At 35.3% G+C, this 20,317-nt stretch overlaps 1 protein-coding gene across 1 annotated transcript; it reads right to left on the reverse strand.

Moving 5' to 3' along the window:
- Window positions 1-14,187: 14,187 nt before the first annotated feature.
- LOC121889519 lies at window positions 14,188-17,544 on the reverse strand. Its single transcript, XM_042401529.1, has 4 exons — window positions 17,530-17,544; window positions 17,299-17,362; window positions 15,776-15,853; window positions 14,188-15,665 (listed from the first exon to the last, which is right to left on the reverse strand). Exon 4 carries the CDS (start codon window positions 15,603-15,605, stop codon window positions 14,925-14,927), a length of 681 nt encoding a protein of 226 aa, XP_042257463.1. The 5' UTR covers window positions 15,606-15,665; window positions 15,776-15,853; window positions 17,299-17,362; window positions 17,530-17,544; the 3' UTR covers window positions 14,188-14,924.
- Window positions 17,545-20,317: the final 2,773 nt, after the last annotated feature.

Genomic DNA, 20,317 nt, shown 5'->3' on the forward strand with positions numbered 1-20,317 from the left:
TGAGTAATTTGCAGGTATTTAACACTTAACTTTTAGGACATTTTACAGAAAAGGTGGTTCAGTTTAGTACAAATTATAGGGAAAAACAGAGTAACGTGTTAAGTTGGTTTAGTTATAATATCTTTGGGTTCAGATGCAATTGTTAATTTGCAAAAATTCTAATTTGTTTAGAATTTTTTACTCTAACTGACAAAACCCTTAAATCTTCCAGTTTAATGGATTTTACAGTGTGTGTTTTATTACATTGTGTAGTCCTGTGTGTCAAACGATGTATTAACATATTAGGTTATATCAATAATTTCCTAAAATTAGCTGCAGTAACTGTTAATTCTTTGGACATTTCTTTGAGAGGGTTATGTAATTTGGTAGTATATAGAAAATGTGCTTAATATAGAGTTTTTAGGAAGCAACCTAAAATGCTTGTATGTAGTTTGACACACAAAACTACACACTGAAAACTGAAGAACCTTGATTTGGCACTTACCAATTAACCTACTTAACCTTAATTTTTTTAAAATTATAATTTGTACCAAATTGTTTGTAAAACATTATGGTCTGAAAAGGTTAATTGCCTGCACCCTGTCTGTAAGATGTCATAAAATTAACTTTTAAATATCTGCAAATTACTCGGAAAATGCTAGAAAACATGAATGCATCAGATAACATTTCTCCAGTAAAGAGACATGCAGTACAGAATATAAGTAGTAAAAACACCTACAAAACCTGAAAAATACAAACAAACACTATATTTTTATCTGAAATGATTTGGGAGTCCCCCTGGACAACTGTTTTGCCTTTACACATGAAATTACTTTCCAAAGCCTTTTTAACCTCTAAAATTTTTCAAGAATATAAGTCTTTTAAACCATATTTTAAACAATAAAACAACTGAAAAACAGAAAAAAGTTCACTGTCATGACAAGAGTGTTTAGTCACTAAAAATATCACATTTATCGTAAAGTCATTAAAATAGACTCACCTTATCAATCGTGTTTATTTCTGATCTCTCTGATCTTCTGTCCACTGTGTCTGGAGTGTGAACTGGCGTGTCAAACATATAGCTATATGTAAATCCTGGTGGATGAGAGTGTGCATGTCTTTTGAATTATTTGTGGGAGTGTTTTTGATTGTTCATACCTGTTTTTGCATGTTGTATAATCAGTAAACATTACTCTTTTCACTTTGCATTGCTTTTCATTTTATATCACTTTCCTCCTTTAAATTTGGCACTGACAGGTTTCAAAACAGGAACTATTGGGGCCTCAATACGGACGCATCACTGTAATCAAAAATGTATTTGTCATGTGTGCATACATTGCAAACATGTGTGATTAATATATGCATAGACTACACATACAAACACATACACACAAACACATCTAAGGGTCATTATCCTGACAATTTGCCAGTTTGTCCATTTTTTAGGCATTTTATATATTATTATACTGGATAATTGATTGATTAGTGAGCATAAATGACATTAATGTTATGTATATACTCTATTTTTTTAACTTTTCTGTCAACAGAGGGCAAGCACAAGGAAAACACAGTACACAATTACAGTTTTTATCGTCACCAAATTTAATACAGGGCAGTTTTCCTCAAAAATTGACATCTTGGAGAAACATGGTTTTCATCAGACAGGCTGCACTTCAGAAATCATGCAAGATGAGAGATTTCTAGAAGTTTTACCAGTGCCGACAGTCTTAATGAAAGATATACACTGTGGGAAAATCAACCAAGTTTCATTTGAATCATTTCTACATTGAATTTTGTTGTTTAGAAATGTACAGACTCTCAACTATCCCTCACATCTGTCCATTAAAGTGGATGTATGAAAGGATTTAAATGAGCTGAAACTTAAAACTGGTGCTTATTCAAATCAAAAATATCACTGATACCAGAACGCCTGTCTGTCCTAGTGTGTCACGTATTGTCATAGTTATTTTCATACCTGAACAATCTGAAACCAGACTTCTGTTCAGTCTTTTAATATGTTAAATTTGAGAACAATTTGGCCCCTGATAACCATTAAGAATTTGTTTTTTCCCTGTAATAATAATGTCATTTATTTATGTATCACTTATCAAAACCAGAGATTACAAAGTGCTTTGCAACAAAAAGAAAAAGCAAAATATGTCAGTCATCTTGACTGTTTTTGTTAAAATAAATGCAGGTGTTTGTGTGTGTTTATGTATGGTCTTGTGTATTTATATGTAAGTGAAAGAGAGGTGAGAGTTTTTTGCATGTTTACATGCAAAATACATAAAGCTATATTATACTGTTAATTGCAGTAGGCAAATGTTCTCAAGCACAGCTGCATGACAAAGTAGGGATCCAGCGTCTTCAAGCCCCCAAAACACCAAACAAGCACCACTCTACCATCCCAAAATACAACATCCAGTTTAAACAAGGACAAGACATGCAGATGAAGACATTTTAAGGACCAAAAAGTTAAAAACTGATCATATGAAGCGTAGAAAATCATCTTTTTTATGTTTTAATGTTTCTACTTTAGACAAAAAGTTATTTAAAGCACACTTAAACAGCAAAGATACACGATGTCCAACATTTACAAATGATCCTGCATAGTCTTGAAAAAATGTATTTAACATCATCATTTATCATTACTTAATAAAGACATTTTGTTTATGGAGTATTTTTCAAGGCACCCAAAGATGCTTTGCATGAGTTAAAAGGATCATAAAAAACAACAACAAAAAACTTCAAAAACAACTCACTAAACACATTAAAATTACAGGAATCATCACATTGAAATTCAGAAGTCTAATCGATACACAAAGCCTTGACTACACTTCATTTGAACTCTCCACTTAAATGAACACCAGACAGGATTTGAATAATCAATGTCAACAAAGACTGTTGCATATTCAATGTGTGTTCTGTAGGTCAGAACACCTGCCTGCTCTCTCTGTAAATCATTCTCATCACCTCCAACTTGGTAATTTGGTGGCAACTCTAGAAATTAAGTTTATATAACAATAATTACAAATATGTTCTGAGGTAAATGTAAGTTCTGGATGGATTATGTTTGTCTAACATAGGCTTTGATTGAGGCTCCTGTCTGATTTTGGGCTTTTGGTTAATAAACATATCCTGCCTCATACTTCAAATCACACACTGTCCTTTTTGATATTTAAACAAGACTGAAATATTTCCTTAAGCTTAAGTACTGTGAGTGCCAGAGCAACATCATCATTCATTGGGAGTTGTGTTTCTGTCCATCTTTTGAATGTAAGTCCAATATTCACTCTTTATTAGGGACCGAGCCCAAAAGGCTGTGATGTTTTTTGACCCAACCATCTACCGCAACCTGCTAGCTCTGCGGACTTTGTCAGTCTATATTAACATCACATGACTTTCTTTCTTGCTCCTGACTGACATCAGTCATAATCATAACTCCCACAGCAGCCAGAGGACTTTGTTGCAAAACCAGGATCCTGAAACTGAAGCAGCTATATGGAATTCAGCCATCGGTCATTTCCTTATGTAAGCTGCCTTTCCTAACATGATATTTCAAAATCCCAGGAAAAGTGCCTTCTTACAGGGCCATCTTTTAAAATGCTGAAGCAAAGCCATTGCTAGTGCAGATGCAGGTGCAATGTAGTCTATTTTTTTGAACTTGCACTTGTAATTTCCTGTTTCCAAATTTGGTGCATTTTGATATGACCTAGCATTCCTGCCTGCTCCGACAATTTCTAATTGCAAATGCAAGTGAAAAGGGCTATTTTTGTCGATTTCTTTGGCTATTTGTGCACCCACAAATAGCTCTCCAAAATCATAAAACACTTTTCTTTTACTTGACACTTGCTGAACTTTCAACACCACAAAAAACAACTTTAATGGGTCAAATTATTGGCTCCCAATGTCACCAAACACAATCCACAGTTTTACTCAGTAATTTTCATCAGTAATTGTTCTCTGAACTTTAAGATACTTTAATCTACTGTGATCCTTGTCCTGAGTCAGTGTTGCTCTTACAACATGGTAGTTTTCCTGCTCTGTGTAGAAACAGCACAGGTAACACCAGACGGCTGGGCAGAGAGAACCAGGGTGTAGACAACCATAGAGCACACATCCTAGTCTCCTCCAGTGAGGTGAACAGGACAGTGGTGAGTAAATCAAGCCCAAACCTCAACAACAGCACTCCCAGTATGGCCATGATGGTATAGAAAGCCCTTAGCTTTGACTGGTGAACCTGCTGTCTGGACCGGTCCCCACCCCCTTCCCCTGGCCCTGGACGAATCAGAACGCAGAGAACTGAAAAGCTGCAAAAACAGATGATAATTAAAGTGAGGGCTGCGATACAAAAAGAGATGATGGTTTTGGGAATTGTGTCTTCTATGAACATCAAACCTGTTGCTGCAAAGCTCAGCAGCCAAACACAGCCAATGGTGATATTTCTAATTCTGATCCCACGTTCCTTCCTCAGGCCCAGGTAGGTGACGGGATGAACAACAGCCAGGTAACGTTCCACACAGGTCAGGATGTGAAAGGACATCTGTGCATTTAGGCTGATGTGGTAAATATAGAAATCTGCCATCATCATTTCTGGGATATCAGTGAGGACAGCACAACAGGACAGGGTGAACCCTAAGATATTCATCAGCTCGGTGATGACCATGTGGTAGGTGAAGAGGTCTGAGTGGCTAATTGCTGTGCTGGAGCGCTGTTGCCTCCATCTCTGGTGACCCAGGTAGAGGACGAGGATGCAGAGAGGGAGGACAAAGAGGATGCTGATGATAGTGAAGGCGATGATGCTGAAAGAGCCAGCTGTGGACCTGAGGCACTTGAGCAGGAGATTATCGAAGTTGAGGGATAAAGGAGCAGGATGAGGAAGAATAGAGGAATTAGAGGAGTTGACTGACATGACTATGGGCAAGGGGCAGGGATAGAGTGAAAAAGAGACAAATATAACAAAACTAAATCAATAAGACAAGAGGAAATAGTGACTTATTATGACTAAGAATTGCTAAAGCCATGTCCCAAATCCATACTACAAACTAATTCTACACTGGTTTTGAGTCTGTAGTGTGTTCATACTGAAAAAAGTGACAAAATAAAGTTACTATGCTGACTCAATAAACATATTTGATGTACACAATCCTCCCATGATATATTGCACAAGAAGGGGCACAAAAATGCTTTATGTTACAGATCCTTTAAGCATATACCAATTTCCTGGAAATTTTGTGACTTTAACTTTTATCACATTTTAAAGAGAGGGTGGTGCAATTTAGCACAAATTATAAGGAAAAACAGAATAAAGTGTTAAGTTGTAATATATTTGGGTTCATACATAGTTGTTAATTTGCAAAAATTCTAATTTATTTTGAATTTTTTACTCCAACTGACAGAAAACCCTCACATCCCCCAGTCTAATGTATTTTACAGTGTGTGGTTTATTACAGTGTGCAGTTTTGTGTGTCAAACGATATATTAACATATTAGGTTTTCTCAATAATTTCCTAAAATTAGCTGCAGTAACTGTTAGTTCTTAGGACATTTCTTTGAGAGGGTTATGTCATTTGGTAGTATATAGGAAATGTGCTTAATATAGAGTTTTTAAGAAACAACCTAAATTGTTTGTATGTAGTTTGACACACAAAACTATACACTGAAAAGTGAACATTTTCTGTCAGTTAAATAGTTTTTTATTAAATAATGAGTCTAATCATGAAGAACATTGTTTGGGCACTTACCAACTAACCTACTTAACACTTTTTTCTGTTTTTTTATTATAATTTGTACCAAATTATATAAGCTTAATACCTTAAAAGCTTACTTGTCTGCACCCTGTCTGTAAAATGCCATAAAATTAACTGTTAAATATCTGCAAATGCTAGAAAACATGAATGCATGAGATTATAACATTTCTCCAGTAAAGAGACACACAGTACAGAATATGAGTAATAAAAACACCTACAAAACCTGACAAATACTATACAAACACTATATTTTTAACTGAAATCACTTGGGAGTCCCCCTGGACAACAGTTTTGCCTTTACACATGAAATTACTTTCCAAAGCCTTTTTACCTGCTAACATTTTTCAAGAGTAGAAGTCTTTCAAACTTATTTTAAACAATAAAACAACTGAAAAACAGATAGACTAAAGTTCACTGTCATAAGAAGAGTGTTTAGTCACTAAAATATTAAATCTATCATTAAAATAGACTCACCTTATCAATGGTGTTTATTTCTGATCTCTCTGATCTTCTGTCCACTGTGTGTCTAGAGTAAGAACTGGCATGTCAAACATATGTAAATCCTGGCGAATGAGTATGTGCGTGCCTTTTGAATGATTTGTAGGGATGTTTTTGATTAATGATTTCTGTTTTTGCATGTTATATAACCAGTAAACAGCGCTCTTTTCACTTTGCATTGCTTTTCATTTTATATCACTTTCCTCCTTTAAATTTGGCACTGACAGGTTTCAAAACAGGAACTATTGGGGGCTCAATAAGGACGCCTCACTGTAATCAAAAATGTATTTGTCATGTGTGCATACATTGCAAACATGTGTGATTAATATACACATAGACTACACACACAAAGACATACATATAAATACATCTAAGGGTCATTATCCTGACAATTTGCCAGTTTCTTCATTTTTTAGGCATTTTATATATTATTATACTGGATAATTGATTGATTAGTGAACATAAATGGCATTAATGTTATGTATATATATACTTTTCTGCCAACAGAGGGCAAGCACAAGGAAAACACAGTACACAATTACAGTTTTTATTGTCATCAAAAATATCACTAAGACCAGAGCACCTGTCTGTCTGAGTGTGTTACTTGTTATTTTCATACCTGAACAGTCTGTAAACCAGACTTATGTTCAGTCTTTAAATATGTTAAATTTGGGAGCAATTTGGCCCCTGATAACCATTAAGAATTTGTTTTTTCCCTGCAATAATAATGTCATTTATTTATGTATCACTTATCAGAACCAGAGATTACAAAGAGCTTTAAAATGAAAAGAAACAGCAAAATATATCAGTCATCTTGACTGTCTTGTTAATATTGCTAATTTTGTTAATCCTGACACTTTATGTTTCAGTAATCGTCTGATATTGGTCGTTCAAACAGCAATAACAAAAAAAAAAAAAACAACACTACGTAAACAAGATTAGTGAACTGTATTTATGAGTGTGACAAAAGGCAAATTTAGAAAAGTCAATTAGTGCTCAGCAGAGCTGTTATTGGTTGTGATAAATTGGACTTTGGGATTTTGGGATGAACTGACAAACATTTCTGAGAATGTTGGATATAATGACATCAGTTTTATTTACAGTTTTATCTACACTTACATACTAACATGTACAGTATATTACCACTCAGTGAGTAGTCAAATTTGTAAATCAGACATTCATCAAGTCACAATCTGTAATTTTTGTATTTTTATTGACCTTTAAGGCTGCAGTTTGCCATCATCTTGACTCGTTTGCTAAAGCAATTAACTTGTATGAACATGCTTTACTTAATATTAGATAAAAACCTTACCAACCAAATTGTGACTATAGAGGATAAGCTTCCGGGAGCTAACCAATCAGAACAGTGTGGGCTCTCCTGGAGGGGGGCCTTAGAGAGACAGGAGCTAAAACGGCCTGTTTCAGACAGAGGCTGAACTGAGGGGCTGCATAAATAGCCAGTATAAAATAGCCAGATAATAATCATACACAGATATTCCAGTAGAACCCCAGAATTTCAAAATAAATCTGAAAATGTGCATATGTCCCCTTTAAAGGCCCTCAATTAACTTTTCTCAATCATCTAGATCTAAGTTAGTGGTTCCAAACCTTTCTTGGCAGTGACCCCTTAAAACAAAACAACTTGCAATCCCTGTTCTTCTCATGGTTTAGAGTTGACAGGATCGTGTTGGAAAAAGGTATTTCCACAAACTAACCAGAACTGAACAATACGAGAATCAAATCCAGAGCTCATGACAGTTATTGGGTTACTTGTGTTGCCAAAGAGACGCAATTAAATCTGATCAAATCACACCCACACACTTCTCATGTAGAAGATAAACTGAGGTTTTGAGTGTTAAATAGTTATTTTATCTATAACTAAGGATGTTTTGGCACAGATGTTATTTTTAGATTTTGTTCCACTGATGTTTGAGATTTTCAATGTCTTAGAGGCCTTTCATGAGAGAAAACACACAGCTCATGCCAGCCGGCTGACGTGACATACTCTGCAGCATATTTGTACGTGTGGTGTCCCAAAACAAATGGTGTTGGTTGTAATTCAGATTACAACAAAATAATTCATTTTCACTGGTGCTGTCTGTGATGTGCATTTAAAGGCATCTTGGATGTGAAGTAGACTACACGGCACAAACATAATCTTGTAGTATTAATTTGTGGTTTTTGGCATATCAAACCAACTTGCCATGTTTTAATCAACAAAAATAATAGTTTTGTATAGAAATTTTGTATTGCCAAAAGAAATGTTGTGTGTACAGTTGACAAAATACAGGAATCAAATTAGAACATGTCATAAGAAATTTAAAAAGATTTGGAAATCGGATGGCTTTAGGTATATATTCTTAAAAACAGTTCAAAACCTGTCTCAGCAGAGACAATTTTTTGTCTCAGGTCATCTCAGTCAGTAGCTTCCTGTCTAAGGAGCTCAGGCTCTGGTTGGTTGGAGGAGAGTAACTCCTCTGAAACTGAAATGTAATCAGTCACCAGGCCATCAACTGACTTTACATGTAAGTGAAAGGGAAATGAGAGTTTTTTGCATGTTGCAAAATACATAATGCCATATTATACTGTTAATTGCAGTAGGCAAATGTTCTTGAGCGCATGCAGGGTCAGCTGCACAACAGAGTAGGGATCCAGTGTCTTCTAGCCCTAAAAACACCAAACAAGCACCAACCTGCCATCCCAAAATACAACTTCCAGTTTAAACAAGGACAAGACATCCAGATGAATACATTTTAAGAGCAAAGAAGTTAAATTTTTTTTAAAATGTTTTTATCGTTCTACTTTGTACAAGATATTTAAAGTACACCTAAACAGCAAAGATACATGATGTGCAACATTTACAAATGATCCTGTATAGTCCAAATAAAATGTAATAAAACATCATCATTAATCATTACTTCATAGGCATCACATTGAAATTGAGAAGTCTAATAGATACACAAAGGCTTGACTATATTTCATTACAACACATTACACAGTGACATTTGAAAAATATTGATTATAGCTGCTTTATGGCTACAGAACCATAATAGTTGTGGCTCAAAGAAACCAGTGACTGTTTGTAGGAAACGGGAAACAAACAGCAATCTTCCATGTTATACTTTGATGTGTTTTGACCCAACGATCTACTGCGACCTGCTAGCTCTGCGGACTTCGTCATTTTGTATTATCATCACATGACTTTCTTTCTTGCTCCTTTCTGACATCAGTCATAATCATAACTCCCACAGCGGCCAGAGGACTTTGTTGCAAAACCAGGATCCTGAAACTGAAGCACTTATATGGAATTCGGCCATCGGTCATTTCCTTATGTAAGCTGCTTTTCCTAACATGATATGTCAAAATCCCAGGAAAAAGATTTTTTTACAGGGCCATTTTTTAAAGTGCTGAAGCATAGCCATTGCTAATGTAGACACAGCTGCAATGTAGTCTATTTTTCTGAGCTTGCATTTTTATGGTAATTTCCTGTTTCCAAATTTTGTGCATTTTGATATGACCTAGTAGTCCCACCTGCTCTGACAACTTCTAATCGCAAACGCAAGTGAAAAGGGCTATTTTTGTTGATTTCTTTGGCTATTTGTGCACCCACAAATAGCTCTCCAAAATCATAAAACACTTTTCTTTTACTTGACACTTGCTGAACTTTCAATGCCACAAAAAACAACTTTAATGGGTCAAATTATTGGCTCCCAATGTCACCAAGCACAATCCAGAGTTTTACTCAGTATTTTTAGTCAGTAACTGTTCTCTGATCTTTTAGATACTTTAATCTACTGTGATCCTTGTCCTGGTTCAGTGTTGTTCTTACAACATGGTAGTTTTCCTGCTCTGTGTAGAAACAGCAGAGGTAACACCAGACTGCTGGGCAGAGAGAACCAGGGTGTAGACAACCATACAGCACATATCCCAGTCTCTCCAAGTTGTGGTGAGTTATACAATGCAGTGGTGAGTACAGTCTGCCCAAACCTCAACAACAACACTCCTAGTATGGCCGTGATGGTATAGAATGCCCTTAGTTTTGACTGGTGAACCTGCTGTCTGGACCCACCCCCTTCCCCTGGCCCTGGACGAATCAGAATGCAGAGAACTGAAAAGCTGCAAAAACAGATGATAATTAAAGCAAAGACTGTGATACAAAAAAAGAGGATGCCGATGGACACGCTGTCTTCTATGAACATTAAACCTGTTGTTACAAAGCACAGCAGCCAAACACAGCCAATGGTGATGTTTCTGATTCTGATCCCACGTGCCTTCCTCAGGCCCAGGTAGGTGACGGGGTGAACAACAGCCAGATAGCGCTCCATGCAGGTCAGGATGTGAAAGAACATGTGTCCAGATATGTTGATATTGAAAAGGTAGAGACCTGGCATCATCATTTCAGGGATATCAGTGAAGACAGCACAACAGGACAGGATGGACCCTAAAATATTCATCAGCTCATTGATGACCATGTGGTAGGTGAAGAGGTCTGAGTGGCTTATTGCTGCACCGGAGCGCTGTTTCCGCCATTGCTGGTGACCCAGGTAGAGGACAAAGATGCAGAGAGGGAGGAGGAAAAGGATGGTGGTGATCATGAAGGTGGTGTTATTTAAAGAGCCAGCTGTGGAGTTGAAGCATTTGCATAGGAGATTATAGAGGCTGAGGGATGAAGGACGAGGATGAGCAGGATGAGAGGAATTAGTGGAGTTGACTGACATGACTACAGCCAAGGGGAAGGGATAGAGTGAAAAAGAGAGAAAGAAAACAAAATCAAAATTAGATCAACAAGACGAGGAATTACTGACTTGTTGTGACTAAGAATTGCTAAAGCCATGTCCCAAATCCATACTACAAACTAAGTCTAAACCGGTTTTATGTACTATTGATATACACAATCCTCACATAATATATTACACAAAGGGGCACAAAAACGTTTTATCTTACAGGTCCTTTAATTACATACAAAATTTCTGGACATTTTTTGAGTAGTTTGAAGGTATTTAATGGTTAACTTTTAGGACATTTTAAAGAGAGGGTGGTACAATTTAGTACAAATCATAAGAAAAAAAAAGAATGAAGTGTTAAATTGGTTTAGTTGTAATATATTTTGGTTCATATGTAGTTGTTAATTTGCAAAAATTCTAATTTCTTTAGAATTTTTTATTCCAACTGACAGAAAATGCGTACATCCTTCAGTTTACTGGATTTTACAGTGTTTGGTTTATCAGTGTGTAGCTTTGTGTGTCAAATGATATACTGACATTTTCTCAATAATTTCCTAAAATAAGCTGCAGTAACTGTTAATTCTTAGGACATTTCTTTGAGAGGGTTATGTAATTTAGTAGTATATAGGAAATCTACTCATTATTTTTTAAATTGTTTAATAAGAACCAATCTAAAATGCTAGAATGTAGTTTGACACACAAAACTACGCACTGAAGACTGAATATTTTCTGTCAGTTAAATAATAAGAGTCTAATCATTGAGAAGTTTTGAAACTACGTATGTGCCCAAATATAATGATTGCGCATTGATACAATGATTAGGCCAACTAACCTACTTAACACTTTTTTCAGTTTTTCTCTTATAATTTGTACCAAGTTGCAGCACCCTGTCTGTAAAATGTTGTAAAATTAACTGTTAAATATCTGCAGATTACTCAGAAAATTTCCACAAAATTAGTTTGAAATTTAAGAATCTGCATTATGAAACACTACCCACAAAGGAAATGGGAGAGCTGCAGCTATATTTGTTAAATAAAATACATAACATTACATACATTAACATTTGAGTCGCATCACTTAAGATAATGTAAGGTAGTTTTATTGATGAAAATTGCACTGATGATTTGTTATTTTCTTATATGAAAAAATGATGCTAGAAAACATGAAACATGAGATGATAATATTTATCCAGTAAAGAGACACACAGTACAGAATATGAGCATAAACACCTACAAAACCTTACAAATGCCATACAAACACTACACTTTTAACTGAAATCACTTGGGAGTCACCTTGGACAACATCCTGCCTTTATATATGAAATTACTTTCAAAAACCTTTTTAACTTCTAACGTTTTTCAAGAATATAAGTCTTTTAAATGGTAATAAAGATCACTGTCATAATAAGAGTGTTTAGTCACTAAAAATATTAAATTTATCATAAAGTCATTAAAATACACTCACCTTATCAGTGGTGTTTATTTCCGATCTCTCTGGTCTTCTGTCCACTGTGTGTCTGGAGTGTGAACTGGCGTGTCAAACATATAGCTATATGTAAATCCTGGTGGATGAGTGCGTGCGTGTCTTTTGATGACACAGGTGTGAGCAAGACAGACATGTCTCACCCTGCAAAAAATTCTCATCCTCTCACCGTTGAGATTTGATGTTTCGCCATGACAGAGGAAATTGCTATAACTTTATTGTACATGCTCCAGTCTGCACCGAACTTTACAAGTTTGATAAGACGTCTGGCCTGAACACGTCTACATGCCCATGACAGAAGCCCTTCGACTGTGCCATGGCCCGACATGCGCGGCGGCGTGAGGGCCCGTTCAACGCTGCTTGCAGCTTTAATTATACTTGATAATTGATTAGTGAACATAAATGACATTAATGTTATGTTTATACTTTACTATATTGTATAACTTTCCTGCCATCAGAGGGCAAGCACAAGGAAAACACAGTACACAATTGCAGTTTTTATTGTCACCAAGTTTAATACAGGGCAGTTTTCCTCAAAAATTGACATTTTGGAGAAACATGGTTTTCATCAGGCAGACTGCACTTCAGAAATAATGCAAAAAGAGAGATTTCTAGAAGTTTCACCACTGCAGACAGTCTTCATGAAATATATACACTGTGGGAAAATCAACCAAGTTTCATTTGAATTAATTCTACACTGAATTAGATTGTTTAGAAATGTACAGACTCTCAACTATCCCTCACATTTGTCCATTAAAGTGGATGTTTGAAAAGATTTAAATGAGCTGTAACTTAAAACTGGTGCTTATTCAAATCAAAAATATCACTGATACCAGAACACCTGTCTGTCTGAGTGTGTCACTTATTTTCATAGTTATTTTCATACCTGAACAATCTGAAACCAGACTTTTGTCCAGTCCTTAAATGCATTAAATTTGGGAACAATCTGTGCCATGATCACCATTAAGATTTTTTTTTTATTGCAATAATAATGTCATTTATTTATTTATCACTTATCAAAACCAGAGACTACAAAGTGTTTTAGAATGAAAAGAAACAGAAAAAACGTGTCAGTCATCTTGACTGTCCTGAAAAAATATAATTAAACATCATCATTAATCTTTACTTAATAATGATAATGATTATAATAATACATTTTATTTATGTAGCACTTTTCAAGGTACCCAAAGATGCTTTGCATAAGTTAAAAGTATCATAAAAAAACAAAAAAAAGAACCCAACACACTAAAATTACAAGAATCATAGACATCACATTGAAACTGAGAAGTCTAATCAATACAAGAAGCCTTGGCTATACTTCAGTTGAACTCTTTATTTAAATGGACATCAGACAGGATTTGAATAATCAATGTCAACAAATACTGTTGCATATTCAAATGAATGAGTGTCATGTAGGTCAGAACACCTGCCTGCTCTCTCTGTGCATCATTCTCCTCACATCCAACCTGGTAGTTTAGGGGTAACTCTAGAAATTAAGTTTATATACCAATAATTTGTCTTGCCAAACATGTTATGAGGCAAAAGTTCATGATATTACATTCCTTCCTGCTGTGGCAAATTAATAGCATAGAAACTTAATTTCTAGGAGACAGGGTTGTTGGTGGATATTTGTGCAAGTGCAAAAAACCCAAGCAATGTATGACTCAACCTGTGTTATTTCCATGATGGGTTAAAATTGTGATAGTAGGAAAAGCACAGGTGTTACTAATAACATTAACAATGGCTCTGTTCTATTAAGGTTTGGTCAAGTTTAACCACTAAACTACCTGGTTAGGTTCAGGGAAAGATCATGAGCTGGGTTAAAATTACCACTTTGTTACAGTTAGAAGACCTTCATCTTCATGGTTGCATATTATTTAACCATGAAGGTCACTTGTTTTGTTGACTCAACCATCTACTGCGACCTGCTAACTCTGTGGACTTTGTCATTCTGTATCAACATCACATGACTTATTTTCTTGCTCCTGACTGACGTCAGTCATAATCATAACTCCTACAGCGGCCAGAGGACTTTGTTGCAAAACCAGGATCCTGAAACTGAAGCAGCTACATGGAATTCGGCCATCGGTCATTTCCTTATGTAAGCTGTGCTTTTCCTAACATGATATTTCAAAATCCCAGGAAAAAATATCTTTTTACAGGGCCATCTTTTAAAATGCTGAAGCAAAGCCATTGCTAGTGCAGACGCAGGGGCAATGTAGTGTATTTTTTTTGAACTTGCACTTTTATGATAATTTCCTGTTTCCAAATATGGTCTATTTTGACATGACCTAGCATTCCCACCTGCTCTGACAACTTCTAACCATTATTTTTGAACATTTATTTGGTTAAAGCATCCACAAATAGCTCACTTTTCTTTCACTTGATACTAGCTGAACTTTCAATGTCACAAAAAACAACTTTAATGGGTGAGGGGTTTTACTCAGTAATTTTAGTCAGTAACTGTTCTCTGATCTTTTAGATATTTAATCTATTGTGATCCTTGTCCTGGTTCAGTGTTGTTCTTACAACACAGTAGTTTTCCTGCTCTGTGTAGAAACAGCAGAGGTAACACCAGACTGCTGGGCAGAGAGAACCAGAATGTAGACAACCATAGAGCACACCTCCCAGTCTCCCCCACTTGTGGTGAGGCATACAGTGCAGTGCTGAGTGTATTCTGCCCAAACCTCAACAACAGCACTCCCAGTATGGCCATGATGGTATAGAAAGCCCTTAGCTTTGACTGGTGAACCTGCTGTCTGGACCCACCCCCTTCCCCTGGCCCTGGACGAATCAGAATGCAGAGAACTGAAAAGCTGCAAAAACAGATGATAATTAAAGCAAAGACTGTGATACAAAAAAAGAGGATGCCGATGGACACGCTGTCTTCTATGAACATGAAACCTGTTGCTACAAAGCACAGCAGCCAAACACAGCCAATGGTGATATTTCTGATTCTGATCCCACGTGCCTTCCTCAGGCCCAGGTAGGTGACGGGGTGAACAACAGCCAGGTAACGCTCCACACAGGTCAGGATGTGAAAGAATATGTGTCCAGATATGTTGATAGTAGAAAGGTAGAGACCTGGCATCATCATTTCTGGTAGATCAGTGAAGACAGCACAACAGGTCAGGGTGGACCCTAAAATATTCATCAGCTCGTTGATGACCATGTGGTAGGTGAAGAGGTCTGAGTGGCTAATCGCTGTGCCGGAGCGCTGTTCCCTCCATCGCTGGTGACCCAGGTAGAGGACGAGGATACAGAGAGGGAGGATGAAGAGGATGCTAGTGATGGTGAAGGCGGTGATACTTAAAGAGCCGGCTGTGGAGTTGATGCACTTACACAGGAGATTATAGATGCTGAGGGATGAAGGACGCAGATGAGGAGGATGAGAGGAATTAGAGGAGTTGACTGACATGACTACGGCCAAGGGGAAGGGATAGAGTGAAAAAGAGAGAAAGATAACAAAATCAAAATTAGATCAACAAGACGAGGAATTACTTACTTGTTGTGACTAAGAATTGCTAAAGCCATGTCCCAAATCCATACTACAAACTAAGTCTAAACCGGTTTTATGTACTATTGATATACACAATCCTCACATAATATATTACACAAAGGGGCACAAAAATGTTTTATCTTACCTTTAATTACATACATACAAAATTTCTGGACATTTTTTGAGTAGTTTGAAGGTATTTAATGGTTAACTTTTAGGACATTTTAAAGAGAGGGTGGTACAATTTAGGACAAACTATAAGAAAAAACAGAATGAAGTGTTTAGTTGGTTTAGTTGTAATATATTTTGGTTCATATGTAGTTGTTAATTTGCAAAAATTCTAATTTCTTTAGAAGTTTTTACTCCAACTGACAGAAAACGCTTGCATCCTCCAGTTTTAATGGATTTTACAGTGATTGGTTTATTACAGTATGTAGTTGTGTGTGCCAAACGATATATTAAAATATTAGATTTTCTCAATAATTTCCTCAAAGTGGCTGCAGTAACTATTAATTCTTAGGACATTTCTTTGAGAGGGTTATGTAATTTAGTAGTATATAGGAAATGTGTCCATTATTTTCTTTTATTGTTTTATAAGAAACAATCTGAAATGCTTGTATGTAGTTTGACACACAAAACTACACACTGAAAACTGAATATTTTTGGCAGTTAAATAATAAGAGTCTAATCATTAAGAACTTTTGAAACTATGTATGAACCCAAATATAATGATTGGGCATTAATATAATGATTAGGCCAATTAACCTACTTAACACTTTTTTCAGTTTTTTTTTAATAATTTGTACCAAATTGTGGCATCCTGTCCATAAAATGTTGAAAAATTAACTGTTAAATATCTGCAAATCACTGAGAACATTTCCACAAAATTAGTATGAAATTTAAGAATCTGCATTATAAAACACTACCCACAAAGGAAATGGGAGAGCTTCAGCTATATTAGTCAAAGAAAATACATAATATTACACACATTAACATGTGAGGCGCATCATGCAAGATAATTAAGATAATCTTATTGAAGCAGGAGACAATAACATTTCTCTAATAAAGAGATATACAGTACAGAATATGAGCATAAAAACACCTACAAAACCTTACAAATGCTATACAAACACTACCTTGGAGTCACCTTGGACAACATCCAGCCTTTACACATGAAATTACTTTCAAGAGCCTTTTTAACTTCTAACATTTTTCAAGAATATAAGTCTTTTAAACCTTATTTTAAACAATGAAAGAACTGAAAAACAAATACAATAAAGAATAAATAGATAGAATAAAATAATAAGAAGAGTGTTTAGTCACTAAAAATATTAAATTTATCATTAAGTCATTAAAATAGACTCACCTTATCAATGGTGATTATTTCTGATCTCTCTGGTCTTCTGTCCACTGTCTGTCTGGAGTGTGAACTGCTGTGTCAAACACATCGCTCTATGTAAATCCTGGTGGATGAGTATGTGCGTGTCTTTTGAATGATTTGTGGGGATATTTTTGATTGATGATTTCTGTTTTTGCATGTTATATAACCAGTAAACATCACTCTTTTCACTTTGCATTGCTTTTCATTTTATATCACCTTTTCTCCTTTATATTTGGCACCGACAGGTTTCAAAACAGGAACTATTGGAGTCTCAATAAGGACGCATCACTGTAATCAAAAATGTATTTGTCATATGTGCAGACATCACAAACATATATTATTAATATATATGTAGGCTACACACACAAACACACACACACAAACACATCTGTAGGTCATTATTCTGACATTATGCCATTATTTTAGGCATATATTATTATATTTATAACATAACATAAAATGACATTACTGTTATTTATATATACTTATTTACTTATTGTATACTTATTTTGTTAAACTTTTCTGCCAACAGAGGGTAGTAAACGAGCAAGCACAAGGAAAAATTCTTCACAGAACTAACATTTTTATTGTCACCAAGTTTTTAATGCAGGACAGTTCCTCATTTTGGTGGATCATGGTTTTCATCAGACAGGCTGCACTTCAGAAATAATGCAAGAAGAGATATTTCTACAAGTATTACCAGTCATCTCATCTGTTTATCAGGTCTCTCATACCAACTACACAATAGATAACTCTGCATCATGCATTTCAGTCATTCACTAGCCATAGCCTTGTGTAGCAGTTTCCCTTTCCCTCTTGTGTCTTGTCTGTAAAATGTTGTAGTTTTTAGTACTTGTAGCTGTGGTATTAGTAATAAATGTGTATGTAATTAAAGTGGACTTGTTTCTGTTTTCTTGTGCTTGCATCTCAGTGACTTAACCTTAAAAGACCTATATGCTTGCAAAATCATAATTAAGATTAATAACAATCATAATTCTAATTTACTTCTCTTGTGTGGCCAACAAGGAGGGCTATTTCCCTATTATTATACCTACTCTAATATGAGTTATATCACTGGATGAATAATTTCATGTTGGAGTTGTACACAATAATAATTCATAATTCCCACATAATATCATAAAGATATTTGAGTGCACAAATTCCTACAATCACATATAAAAACTAGAGATTAAAAAGAGCTTTACAATGAAAAGAAACAAAAAATATGTCAGTCATCTTGACTGTTTTGTTAATGTTGCTAATTTTGTTAATCATGGCACTTTATGTTTCAGTAACTGTCTGATATTGGTTGTTCAAACACAGAAACAATACTGCGTACTCAAGATTAGTGAGCTGCATTTCTGTGTGTGAGACAAGGCAAATTTGGAAAAGCGCATTAGTGCTCAGAAGAGCTGTAACTAGTTGTGATAAATTGGACTTTGGGATTTTGGGATGAACTGACAAACATTTCTGAGAATTTTGGATATAATGACTTTGGTTTTATTTACAGTTTTATCTATGCTTACATACTAACATGTACAGTATATTACCACTCAATGAATAGTCAGATCTGTCCTGAAAATAATATACGGCCTGCCAGGCTGACGAAATCCAGAAATTAAAGGATAGAATGCAACGTTGGGCTCAAGATAATAATATAACTCCTAAAGACTGATTAAATAGAAACTATTGAACTTTAACCTGAGTTTTATCAAATCTAGTTTATCTCTGACAATAAACAATAAATAAATATAAATATGTACATAAATTCATAAAACTGGAAAAGAGCTTAAATTATCTCCAGGTTTGTTGATTTTTATATTTTCAGATAAGTCGGAAGATTGCTCCTGTAACTCAAAATGTGAAAAGTTTAAGACAAAGCAGCAAGCCCTGAAAAGTTAACAGTTTGGGAGATTGCTAAATTTGCTTTGATTGTTGTTAAAGTCTTCCATGTTTTGTTTGTGCTGTCCACTCTTACATTTCGGATTTTGGTTTCGGCTCAAACATACAGATGTATTTGAGAAGCTGATGCTTCGAGTAAAGAATGAAAAAAAGTAGTAAAATCCTACGATTATAGTTTGTTTCATGGTGTCTTGAGCTGGTATACATCTCCTGAGGAGCAGCTTTCAAGAGGTGGCCAGTCAGAACAGACTGGTTAAAAATTGATCATAGGAAGAGCAGACAGTGATCTTTTTTTATGTTTTAATGGTTCTACTTTGGACAAGATATTTAAAGCACACTTAAACAGCAAAGATACATCATGTGCAACATTTACAAATTATCCTGCACAGTCCAAAGAAATTGTAATTAGACATCATCATTAATCATTCCTTGATAATAATAATAATAATAATAATAATAATAATAATAATAATAATAATAATAATAATAATAATAATAATAATAATAATAATATATTTTATTTATAGAGTTCTTTTCTAGGTACCCAAAGACACTTTGCATAAGTTAAAGGATCATAAAAAAACAAACAGAAAAATCCCCCTACACACTAAAATTACAAGAATCATAGGCATCACATTGACATTGAGAAGGCTAATCGATACACAAAGCCTTGACTTCATTTGAACTCTCCACTTAAATGAACACCAGACAGGATTTGATTATTCAATGTCAACAAAGACTGTTGCATTTTCGAATGAATGTGAGTCATGTAGGTCAGAACACCTGCGTGCTCTCTCTGTGCATCATTCTCGTCACAGCCAACCTGGTAGTTTGGTGGTAACTCTAGAAATTAAGTTTAATTGCCACTAATTTGTTTTGTCAAATATGGTCTGAGGTGAGTGTAAGTTCTGGATGGATTATGTTTGTCTAACACAGGCTTTGAATTGAGGTTTCTGTCTGATTTTGGGCTTTTGGTTAATAAACATATCCTGCCTCATGCTTCAAGTCACACACTGTCTTTTTTGATATTTAAACAAGACTGAAATATTTCCTCAAGCTTAAGTACTGTAAGTGCCAATATGTGACAATAAAAAAATGTTAA

The sequence above is a fragment of the Thunnus maccoyii genome, chromosome 22 (assembly GCF_910596095.1).
Source record: "Thunnus maccoyii chromosome 22, fThuMac1.1, whole genome shotgun sequence".
Taxonomy (NCBI): Eukaryota; Metazoa; Chordata; class Actinopteri; order Scombriformes; family Scombridae; genus Thunnus; species Thunnus maccoyii.

Coding starts and splice junctions, on each gene's coding strand:
- LOC121889519 (XM_042401529.1), bottom strand. CDS start 15,605: ATGGTCATCAACGAGCTGATGAATATTTTAGGGTCCACCCTGACCTGT.